This window comes from Ictidomys tridecemlineatus, unplaced genomic scaffold (genome assembly GCF_052094955.1).
Source record: "Ictidomys tridecemlineatus isolate mIctTri1 unplaced genomic scaffold, mIctTri1.hap1 Scaffold_67, whole genome shotgun sequence".
In the NCBI taxonomy this organism is placed as follows: domain Eukaryota; kingdom Metazoa; phylum Chordata; class Mammalia; order Rodentia; family Sciuridae; genus Ictidomys; species Ictidomys tridecemlineatus.
In genome coordinates this window covers 1,354,207-1,366,865 of record NW_027524711.1, presented here as the reverse complement: position 1 = coordinate 1,366,865, position 12,659 = coordinate 1,354,207, and the positions used below count along the sequence as shown (strand labels likewise).

Below are 12,659 nucleotides of genomic sequence, written 5' to 3'. Positions count from 1 at the left end.
TCAAACCCAGGACCTTGAGCCATGTGCTCTACTATTGAGCTACCTCCCCAGACTCCTTGCTCTTTCTCATAAGGGACTAGTGTCTTACTGCTTTCCAAGCTATCTTTAATCTCATCATTCTGCCTCTGCCTCCAAGTATCTTCGACTGTATGTAGGTCACCACACCCAACTATTTCTTGGTTTTATAGTTTCTAATCCTTTGACAAAATTCATAATCTTTTTTTTCCTCTTTTGTGGTGCTGGGGTTTGAACTCAGAGCCTTGTGCATGCAAGGCAGCACTCTACCAACTAAACTATATTCCCAGACCTGAAATTCATAATCTTGACTTTACTTTTTTGACTATATAAAGCACAGTGATTTTAAAACATGTGCGGTTAACCCCATTAGGTGGTTTCCTTTTCTGTGGGATTTTTTCTCACAGAATTTTGTCTTATGGAGTGCCTGGTCAGTTTTGATTGGCTAACATTGTTGTGATAATTATACATGAAATTTGAGGACTAAGATGAAGTTATCTTCTTATAGAAAAGTGTTGAGGTTACTTGAGTAAGATTGTCACTTCAAACTTAGTCAGCAATTAAGATAATTCAAAAATGACTTGTCTTTTCAATGTTTCAGTATTGTTACTTTTGGATTTTTTGCCTGTTCATCACTTAAGTGTGCAGTACTTTCTAATCTAAACTCAAAGGCTAGGGCTTTTATTAAGGGTCCCTTTATTTGTAGCCCCAAACACTTCTTTTTTCCTCTAAGCCCAGGAATTTGATGAAGGCTTAGTTCAGACTCATTGTATCTTTGGGTTATCTTCAATATGTGGGTAAACCTAGGAGAAAAGTACCTTAAAGTGCCAGCTTTACTTGTAATTCTGAGATTCCTTTTTCTAATGGATCTTGGCCACATACATATATCTTCACTGCCTTTTTAGCTTGTATCCTTTCAAACACAATTTTATATTCTTATAAAGATGTTTTGATTGTTCTTAGTGCTCTCAGACTAACTCTTTGGTAATTGGAAACAAAATTCTCTCTGTCCTTCAAGATTCAGTTTTCTCCATATTCCTTCTTAAGCCAGTGGGGAAAATTATTATATTCCTTTAGGCGTCATTTATACCTGAAACAGTGAGCTCTTTTATTCTTTAGCATCTTACAAGGTAACTAGTATATTATAGCCACTCATAAAATACTTGCTGAAGAATTAAATGCGAAGCTATATAAGAATATATAATCCCCTTTTTCTATTTGGTATCAATAATCCTTTTTTACTATAGTTCTTCTGATTTATGGAAAATTAAGTTTCAAGTTAATTATCTTTTGAATTGGAACTATGGCTAAAGTAGTACAAGGATAGCAGAAAATAGTATTTTTAAAATCATTAAATGTGGCTACCTTTGTCTCAGTAGATGAACATCTTGAGTTTCATGATCAGAGTTAAAACTTGTCAGTAGATAATACTCTGATCATGGGTCAGTTTGGCTTCTTTTTCTGGTTGACAGACATTATCAAAACTCAGATTTGTCTTTTTGCTTAATTGCAATTCTTTTGAAATATATATCTAAAGTGTGAAAAATGTTCTGTGGCTAATTGCATAGCTAAAAGACATATTCTAGAAGATTTTTTCTTTGATTGACTATATCTTTATTATGGTACCAGTCTTGGATTGAGAAAAGAGTTCCTCCATGACAAAGATATACTTAGTGTCCTACCCATGGCAGAAACGAGAAAAGAATTATCCCTTGCTTTATCCTAATATGTTTAATTATGTTAGGTTTATCAGTCCTGATCTTCCACATTGAAGTAAAGTGAGTTTTTATTATCTTACACACAGGAGACTTGCCCTTGGGGCACATGTTGTTTTCACGTTTATTTTATTTACTGGTAATTAGAGAATTAAGAGGAAAAATTAGAAAATGTAAGTGATTTGCCAGAGTTTGATTTACGAAATTGCAGGTTTGAATTCCTATTTTATGTGCCTAAGCATTTTATAGAATTGTGGGAAGTGATATTCACAGAGAGAAACTTTTGATTTGATAACTGGCTTTATTTTAGGAAAGTGAGCCAAGAAGAATATGAGAGACTAGAAAAAGAGCAGCAGCTGTCAGCTGCAGATGAAAAGGTGGTTTCCGCTGTACAGGAAGTTAAAAATTACAAGTGAGTTCAGTTTCTAAAGGAGGGTGTCAATGTCTAATAAACTAGTGGTGGCTTTCTTTTTTAATCTTTTTTTACATTATGTAGATAGAAGAAAATAGCATGGAAGTATAAATAAAGAGAGGATATGAATACATTCAATTCACACAGGAGAAAAAATAAATTTCAACTTTACAAATGAAAAATGTTAACAAAAATTTACTTATACCCAATGGGCAAGACCATAGGGAACTTGGTCAATGCAAACAGTTCTGGGGGTTTTGTATGTTGTAGTAATTCTTTAAGAAATCAGTTTGCTGTGTGATGTATCAAGACCCACAAAAGTGTGGCATTTGATAGACCTTGGAAATCTTTTATGGATATAATTTGAAAAAAAGAAAAAAAGTTTTAAGGAGGAAGATATTTCTAGCAGAATTACTTGAGAACACACTGATGAACAGTTAAGGAAATTATAATTTATCATTCAGAATCTCTAGCAATTAAATGATAAAGAAGTTATTAGTATTGGGTCTTTATTTTATTTATTTATTTATTTATTTATTTATTATTTATTTATTTTTGGTGCTTTACTACTAAGCTACATCCTTAGACCTTTTTTTTTTTTTTTTTTTACTTTGAGACAGGGTCTCAGTTGCATAGGTTCCCACTTAATTGCTGAGACTGACCTCGAACTTGTGATCCTCCTGCCTCAGCTTCCCAATCATTGGGATTACTGGCATGTGGCATTGCACCTGGCCTGTAGTATTAGTTTTGATCACACTGGATTCATATAACTATAGAAATGTTTTTCTTATGTATGATAAAGTCTTTAAACGTATAGCTGATGGAATAAAGGGAAAATGGTCAGAAATGTTTCAAATGTTATTCAATTGTTGTAATTCTTAGGCGGAGAATTGAAGAGATGGAAGAAGCATTACAGAAAACCAAGCACTCGTTTAAAAACCAGGTAGTCATTAATACTGTCCTGTAGTTGCAGAATTTCTTGATATCTAATACAGACAATTATAGGCTATTATAATGAGTCCCTAAAAACATATTTTTTAATGTATTGTCTTTTTCAGATTGCTATGCATGAGAAGAAAGCTCATGATAATTGGGTAAGATTTTTTCCCCCTTTTCTTTATTTTGTGCATAGCCTACTGCTACTGAATTTGAATATTTTCTCTTTAATAGCTCAAAGCTCGTTCTGCAGAAAGAGCTATAGCTGAAGAGAAAAGGGAAGTTGCTAATTTGAGACAGAAGTATGTGATTTTGGTATCTTCCTATGTTTTATAGTGTTTTAAGGTTATCTATGAAGGAATAGATTGCTGTTTCATAATTCAGTCCATTCTTTCTCAATATTCAAGACTATTGGAAATGACCCAAAAGATCGCAGTGCGTCAAGATGAACCCGGGATTGTAAAACCTATGCTGGGAAGACCAGATTTACAAAATCCTCCTCAGAGAGGTAGGGGGCACTTTGTAAAAGGAGCTATTTTATTTCTTGGTGCAGAATGTATGTAAATTACTTTTTATTTCTGTGTGTAATGGTTATGAAATAATCTGAATGATTTGCTAAAGCAGGAGATGAGGGTTGGTGTCAGGGAGAAGGCTGCCTTAAAGTAGTAAGGTCTTTAGGTCCACTGAGCCATAATGGCTCTTTTGGTCCATCCCCCATGAGTGGTGGAGAATGTTCCCCTCCACTGACAGCAGAGCCAGCTGGGAGACCTCCTTCTGCTACTCTTAATCAAAAAGATATGCCTAGAAACGGATTTGGTGAGCATTCACATGTTGCTTTATAGTAAACTGCTTCAAGGTTTTTTTTTCCCCTTTTGAATATTCTAATGAAAACATTGAATTTGGGCCTGTACAATATATAGAAGATAATTTCTTACTTTATCTTAGTGAATGTTTTCTGGAAAATCTGTTCTAGAATAGAAAACATTTTTTTTTCCTGGAGGTCCCTGTATTGTTTTTTTCTTTTAAATTTTACACTGCGAAGTGTAAACCTTTATCTTTAAATTAAATCTCTATGGTGTTCCTTTCCCAAATATTATAAAAGTAGCCTTAAACTTTATGTAGCATACATATTTCCAACATGAAATACTGAATCTTATTTCAAATTCTAAATAGGACTGTAGTCTTGGTAAGATTGGAAGTCAGGTTATACAGACTAAAGAAAAGCCAGCCTACACGTACTTTAAGTCTATAGCTTAAAGTTTAGGACCAGTACTTATTAATCTCCTGTTCTATCAACCCAAGGCAGTTCTTTATTTTACTTAAGTCTCTTCATAAATTGTGATTTACGTATTGGGCAACCCATTTAAAAAATATTTTTAATTGTAGATGGACATGATATCTTTATTTATTTTTTAAATGTGTGCTGAGAATCAAACCCAGTGCCTCACACATGCTAGGCAAACACTCTATAACTGAGCTATGACACCAACCCCTGGGCAACCCATTTTTCATGTTGCTTTCTAGTTATTGTTGAACCCTGACCTGTCCACCAGTGGTTTATTTCTTCTGAAAAATACATACAAGGGCTCTGATCTTTCTTTCCCAAGGTCAATGGATGGACCTTTACCTCGTACTGGTCTTCTGAGGCATCTTGGAAACCCGTTGCCTCTGGTAAAGGGACCAAGTAATTTCAAAGAATCTGTAATTGTGGATGGAGGATTTTTATTCTTTTCATGTTAGAATAGTCTGAATCCATTCTTTGATCTCTAACAGACTCAGGATGTGGTCCAGCTCACATGAACAGCAGCTCCAGAAGTTCTTCTCCAGCTAAGGTGACGAATGAGGGCAAGGTAAGTTCTGTAGTTACTGTGAATCATGTGGTCATGCAGGAACATGTAGCTTTCCTACAGTACTTGCTCTTTGCTTTATCCTTCTTTGTGTTCTATTTGTACTATCCCATTTGTTTTTTAAAAAGCAAACTGTTCCCCAAGAACCTGAGACCCCCTCAGTCTCCACCCTTACTTCTTTGACTGAGCATCCAGTTGGAGTAAGTACTTAGAGGTTGAGAACTGAATTGGGTTTTATTCTGTGCATTTATGGGAAGGATATTCAGAGCATGACACTGATCTTGTTTGCTTTAAACTGCATGCAATATTGAGCTTACTTTTCTCTTTAACTTGGGAATGTTGCTTAAGTGTGTACAACTATAATGAACTACAGAATGTGAAAAGTTATCACTCTAACTTTATATGGTGTTTTGTATTGAATGTTCTAAGGCAAAGTAAATTCATTATAAATTATATAATTCATCATTTTTATTTTTGTTTGGAAGAATGTTATTTAAGAATTCCTCCATTTGTGCAAACCCTATTTTGAGTGATTTGAATTAGATTGGTATCAGATTTTCTGTGAAACAATGATCATCTGAAATGACCTCTTGAGCCAGTCCCAAGAAATGGTCTCATTTGTTCACATAAGTGTATTCTCTTGTAACTGTGTTGCTATTATATCTAGTAGGTCTTCTGCAGCTCTATAATAAAATAAATTTTTAATTGTTTAGTTTCAAACCCACTACTCATAGGAAATGATAAATCAATATCTCAAATGGTGTACAGTAAATGAAAGTAAATATTAAAGGCTTGTCTTCCTAATTTGTGTATATAGCACTGTGATGGAAAATACTTCTCAAGTTCCAGTGTATATATATTCCAGGAATATACATCTCTGGAGAAATCTAAGGGCAGCTTAGATAAGACCCCAAACCCCTTTGTAGTAGAAGATTTAAAAGAGAGCAAAGACCCATTGTTAGAGAGGAATAGAGGTGGGAAAATCATGGCTTGGAGGCAAATCTGGGATTGAGTTCTTTAATATGCAGTGTGGCCTTCAACAAATTATGATATCCCATTTGCTTTTGTTCCCTCTTATTTAAAACAAGACAGTCTACTTAAAGATCTCAGAGGTTGAATAATATATGAAAGACTTACTGAAGATATAGTAGAATAGTAGCTATTATTACATGAGTAGAGAATGGATTTTTCATTTTATTCTGTTCATTCTTAATATGGAAGTAATGAGCTATTGTGATGAAAGGGAAGTGATGGGGATGGGGGGACTCCTTTTGAAATAGATTGTAGTGAATACAGCATGACATACTGGTCAGAAATCACCTCTGTTAATAACCCCTGCCAGTCCTATTGCCTTTCCCTTTCCTGTGCAGATATAATCAGTAACAAACTGCTCCCTCTTGTGGCATCCTTCCAACTTCTGTAAGCTGTCAGTGGGAATACACAGGAGGGGTGGGTAGAGTTTTGTTGCACTGATGGTGTTCTCTGGACAGGTTTTGGGTTTTAGCTTTTATAGGTATTGGTACTTTGTCTTAATACATAGGAATTTTAAAACTTTTAACTGCTTTCAAATCTTAAATTGCAGGTTCATATGGCTATGAAAGGGCCCCCTCCTTTCTCAGGGGTACCCTTCATGGGACCCCCGATGGGACGGCCTCCACCACCTCCCATTTGGTATGGACCGCCACTTCAGCTCGGTGGGCCTTTTGGGCCTCGGCCAATTCCTCCACCATTTGGTATGATGATCTGAACAGTAGTGATTGACTTATAAATCACATTCATCTTCCACTTCTATTGCTTGCTAAAACAGTTGGTTGCTATCTCAGGTCTTAACAATGAAAGGATAAAGCTGAGTACATTTTAACTTTTCCTCCAGTTTTCTGGGACATATGGGACACTACATAATCTTATACTGAGATAGGCAATAGCTATCTCTCATAGACAAGGATAAGGGGCTATATACAGAAAAGCCAGAAATATTACTTCTGCAGATGTTTGTTGAAAATCTGTTGATATGCACTGCAATAGATGGAAAGGTGGATGAGACGCATGCCATAACTTAAAATTTTGTCACAGATATGAAAATCCTATAACATAAAGTTTGTAATCACCCATAATGGAAGCATAAGCAGTAGGTTATAGAATATAGAAAAGGAAAAGTCAAACCCTCCTTACCTTGAAAAAAGTCAGAGGGAAGTGTTAAAGAGGATTTAACAGTTACCTAATAAATGTTCCTGGTTTAATTAGGTGGCTGTGGAAGGCCTTTTCCAGGAGGGCATGCGTGCACCTTGATTCTGATGGCATGTGTAAAGTCCATGCTGAAATACTTCATGAATTTTTAATGGATACACTAATAGATAGTGAGCTTTCCTTTTATCAAAATTTCTTTGATGTAGTAAAGTTCTTATTTCATAATCTATCATCTTGTCATGGTAATACTTCCAAATATAAATGGAGCTCTTGTGAGATAGAAATAATTCTGCAATTATATAGTAGGGAAAGAAAAAAGACAAGCCTGGAGCTAGGTAGAGCCATGTTAAATCCTTAATATGTTGCTTCATGGCTGGTTGGTCAAAGGCTATAACCTAAACTTGTTCCATCTCAGTTTGCCTCATCTGGCAAGTCAGGATGTTCACCAGCTGATGTTCTAGGCTTGGGAGAAATTAAAGACTATATTAACATACTTGAAATCACCCTAGTTCAGAAATTTCTGGTATTTACATAACTTCCTTTTTATTTTCCAGGTCCTGGTATGCGTCCACCAATAGGCTTCAGAGAATATGCACCAGGTGTTACACCTGGAAAATGGGATTTGCCTTTTGACCCTCGTGATTTTTTTCCAGGACCTGCACCAGCACCATTTAGACCTTTAGGCTCATTTGGCCCAAGAGAGTACTTCATTCCTGGTGCCCCATTACCACCTCCAACTCATGGTCCCCAAGACTATGGGCCACCACCTGCTGCAAAAGACTTAATGCCTTCAGGCTTTAAAGATGAAACTCCACCTAATTCTCAAGAGTAGTGAGGGCTGTTCACAGGCCTTAAAAACAGGGCCCATAAAATTAACCTCTGACACTTAGTCAGAGTTAAAGGATTATTGGATTATTGGCTTCAAAATATAAAAGTTTATTTTAAATGGTTTATGTTTTCAGAATGAAGCTGCCTTGGTGCAGTATACATTTTGAGCCAAAATATTTTCCCCCTAAATATCCCCCACTTAAGCTAGAGTATCCTTCCAATTTAAAAATGTGCAATAAGGAATACCTTTGTTTTAGTTAATGTAGCATATACAATTGCTAAATGATTTAGAATGTCATAATTATGGACATTTCCTGTGGAAATGCTTTAAGAACATGTATTTCCATTATCCTATTATTAGTGTATTCCAGTTGATAACAGAGAAATGGTGTTTTATAAGCTTGATATTTTTTCTCTTTCAATATCTGGTCGCAGAGACTGTTGGGCTAAAAATGTTTACTCAAAGATCATAAACATCATTTTCCTTCTTGCTGAAGTTCTTTGTTGTAATAGTTCATAAAAATTGTTTATTAATATTTCCCAAGTGTCTGTTGATTCATTGGATCGTCATGAGATTTTGTGCCATTGAGGAAGCATGTAAACGCACTCTCAGAACTGAAGATAGTGACTTGGCAGCATATTCCCTGTTGCTCACTGTTAAGGAGGCTGGACCTTGGTCAACTGTGGACTTCTACAGAGGATTTCTTTTACTTGTGAGAAGTCTTGTGGCTCTATTTTTGTAGCACATTCATGTACTTTTTTCTAACCACTGTCCATGTGAGAATGCTTTTCTGAGAATGAGTTTACATTAGTAGCAAGAGCTACTGCTTTTGCCATTATTGCATTGTAACAGTAAAATATAAGGTGGTATGTTGTGTCTATAAAAAATAAGGAAATTTCTTTTTAAAAATGTACACAACACACTCTTCTCTTTCCCATACCTTCCCACTGATTTTCAAGGAATATGATAAAAAAAATTAGAAAAGTATAATCCTCTAAGAATGAATGAAACTCTAAGGCCTATAATGTCTTTACTCAGCAACTACGGGCTGAATTAAATTCTTTTTTTTTTTGATAGATACTCAAACATATTTTATTTAAAAAACAATTAAAGCAAGTCCTGGATCTGTAACTACTGTCTTTAAAACAATGTTTCTAAGAACTAGCTCTCCAGAACTGTAATTTTAATTACGGCAATTTTAACAGTACATTTTAAGAGGTTTAAGATTTAAATAAAATTATAAAAGCCTGATACTTTTGTTTACTGCTAGACCATATTCTTCCATTCTTTTAAATTCTAGAAAGTAATAGGATTGTTGAAACCTAGAACATAACATATCATTGTTTTTTTATGTCCCCTAAGTATTCTCAAAATAGGGGCAAAAGCTTCAGTGTGAAACAAAATCTCTGTGAAACAAAATCTCTAAACTACTGAAGATAACTCAGAATAAAAATGAATTCTTCCTAAAGGACTCAAATTCTATCTACATAACCTCCATTTAATATTAGAAGCAGCAGCTGTGTGTAAGAGGAAAACCATATAATAGCTTATGCCATTTTTAACCATGTAAAATAAAATTTAAGTCACAAACACATTTTGAATGTATCTTTCAACCTCTACAGGACACAAGGCAATGCTGAAGTTACTTAACTTCTAATTTTAAAATAGCATTTAAATAAAGGTGATGTCAGCTAGGAAGATAGATTTTCAAGAAAAGGCAGATTTATTATTTTATTCAAAGCAACAGTAGTTTTCCCTCTAAAGCCTTTTTTGTATTTATTCTATTAGTAAGTTATAATGCGTTCTACGTAGTTTATCTGAGCAGTTCTGAACCCACCCATAGTTGCCTCTCCTTACATCCATCTGATTGATTGTACCACTTCTGTAGCAAAGCCCAAGGTAGCTGCCCATATACAGGTTGTGTAGAGAATACTGTCCCTTGATTCAAGTATACTTTTGTATCTCAAAAGTTTTAGAAGTCCTCTCCAGCAAGTTGTGTTTGAATTTAGTTACTAAAATCATTTCATTTGTGAAGCAGTAGTGTTTCAACCTGAAAGTATTATTGCTATAGTTGTAATTATTGTCCAGTAACTCATCTCCTCCCACACTAGAAAGTAAATTTAAACAACTAATTTGTGAGATACAGATTGCTTTGTGTTAACTGCTTCAAGATAAAATCACCTTTTTTTTGGGGGGGGGGGAGGTTTGGTCATTCAGGTCTGAATTAAAGCTAAGCTGATGACAATGTTCAATTTAAGTTTGTTTAATGCTGATGAAAGACATTCATACAAAGCATCCTCTTTTTTTTTTCATATAACCCCATTCTTTGGTGGAAGCTGGGGTTGTGGCTCAGTGGTAGAGTACTTGCCTAGCACAGACAAGGCCCTGGGTTTAATCCTCAGCACCACATAAATAAATAGAGGTTTAAAAAAAGCATTCTTATGTGAAGGATGCTAAATGTTTCTTCATATAAATTATCACTTTGAGGGGCTGGGGTTGCATGTGAGGCACTGGGTTTGATCCTCAGCACCACATATAAATATAAAGGTACTGTGTCCATCTACAACCAAAAAAAAAAAAGGTTTGTTTTTTTTTAAAATTATCACTTTGATATACATGTTTTATAGTATGAGAGAACAGAAAGAACAATGTATCCGTTTTGCTACATTTTAATAGCAGATTTTAAGGGAGCAACATCAAACATCAGTAACATCAAACAAAAAGGTACTGAGTACTCCACAGGGTACAGACTGCTGCCAAGCACCTTGGAAAGTTTACATGACATGGAGAAGATGAGGCCCTTCTCTTGAGAAGTTTACAGTCTGGAAATTTTGACTACTCAGAGTTTCAGTTGAGTGAACATTTTATTAAGGCAAATTCTTCATTTCCTAGAACTACTGTAGACTGAACTATTTTTGCACTTGTGAAATTAACCCAATCCAGATGAAAGAAAAGATTAAATTTGGTTGATAATTCTTTCAGGCTCATATAGTTTTATGAGTCTAGTAAACAAAACTGACCTAACAGACAACTGAAAAATTAAAGACTAGATCTCTTGAAGTGCAAGGGCTAAAACAACTATTATTTGTTTTAAAAAGCAAACGGATGGTATGATTAGGGTTTACACTATTTTAAAAATAGGCCAAGTATTGCATTCCCTTCATGCATTGTTCATTTAAAATAGTGAATATTAAAATACGTGGGTTCTACATGTAACCCACAAAAAAGCTCCTCACAAATCTTTATGTTCTGTGTATCAAATATGCACCTTGTGTACTATGAAAGTTTTATTTATGTCTCATCAAGTTAAAAGTAATGTAAATAGTGAAATTATAATAGGCTAATGACCTGCATATTTTTATATGAATGTCAATATATCTAAATAGGAAATAAATGGCAGTCATATCTACCTATATTAAAAAAAATAAAATATCTTTCCAGATTTTTCATACTTGCCGAAGTCTGGCTTGGCACAAATCAGGAGCCACTTGTCAAAAAGAAACTAACTTTATTTTTAGAACTACAAACGCCAAACAAAACAGCTCCTCAGGGAAAAAACCCTCAGAGCCCAACTGCCACCACCGGCTTCCACAAGCCTCTCACCCCCACACCAGCCTCTCAGCCTCCCACAATCCTCCTGCTCTTGAGGCCGATTGGCTGGGTTGCGTGGGCAGAGCCAAAGAAGTCACCAATGAGCAGCTCCGTGGAGGAGCCAATCAGCTAGATGTTGCTGGGGCCGCTGTGAGCCAATCATCAGCTGGCAGTCTGAAGGGCAGGGAAACAGCCCAATGAAAATCACCGCAGAGGAGCCAATCAGCTAGATGTTGCTGGGGCCACTGTGAGCCAATCATCAGCTGGCAGTCTGAAGCTTGCTGGCAGCTGGAAGTTTGCTGGGGCCCCTTTGGCTGTGGCTCTCAACACATACTCATCACTTTATAAAGACAAGGTATGCAGGTTTTAAGGTTTCACAATCAGTTGTCAGAAAAACAGCAGTTGTTCCTAAAGTATCTCATTAGCATCTGACTCAATTTTTTAGATGACATGATTTAGAAGATGTAAACCCACTCCAAAATTTGTAATTATTCTGAGAGAGATGGTTTTAATGTTAACCCTAGAATCATTAATGTTAACCCTAGAAACAATAGCAATGTGATGTAGAACAACTAATCAACATGACTAAAAATGTGCTCACTTTCAGAAAAACAATCTGGTCATCTGGAAAAAAAAATCACAGCTACAATCTGGGGAACACTCCCATATAGGATATTGATCTGATCAAGGCACACTATTTCTAAGTAGAACTATCAGATGAGGGTGAATTTAGGCCAGCTCTAAGGAACAGCCTATAAGACAGACCATAACTAATCCAATTTCCTTTCAAAGCAATCTGGTACTATCCTACCCACTTCAATTCAAAAATTTGAAGTTAATTCAAATCAAAAGACCATATTGGAGCAAAAGTGAGCAAATGTGTAAATCCTAGCACATTCTTATTGCTGTATTAAGTTTGAAGATGAGCATACCTACCACAGCAGTATTGTTCCAGGAAGCAGGGTAGGAACAGTGGTAAATTAGGAAATAGACTATTAATTGCACAATTAATAGGAAAGTAAAAACAAGTTTCAAAATCTACAATAAACCTGTATCCAAAGGAGTCATAACAATGAGGTGCTGGACTTTAGTTCTGTGGTACAGCTTTGCAATGGACTCACTGGCCT

The 12,659-nt window shown here is 35.5% G+C and overlaps 1 protein-coding gene across 1 annotated transcript in view; it reads left to right on the top strand.

Annotated features, from left to right (window-relative positions):
• LOC144374390 (transport and Golgi organization protein 1 homolog) overlaps positions 1-8,479 on the top strand; it is a gene marked incomplete at its 5' end in the record, with an annotated part of 38,684 nt that extends 30,205 nt beyond the window's left edge. The window contains 8 exons of the mRNA XM_078037235.1: positions 2,041-2,142; positions 3,025-3,085; positions 3,201-3,236; positions 3,313-3,380; positions 3,486-3,586; positions 4,852-4,928; positions 6,508-6,658; positions 7,667-8,479. Coding sequence (XP_077893361.1) covers positions 2,041-2,142; positions 3,025-3,085; positions 3,201-3,236; positions 3,313-3,380; positions 3,486-3,586; positions 4,852-4,928; positions 6,508-6,658; positions 7,667-7,944 — 874 coding nt within the window. The remainder of the gene's footprint in view (positions 1-2,040; positions 2,143-3,024; positions 3,086-3,200; positions 3,237-3,312; positions 3,381-3,485; positions 3,587-4,851; positions 4,929-6,507; positions 6,659-7,666) is intronic.
• Positions 8,480-12,659: the final 4,180 nt, after the last annotated feature.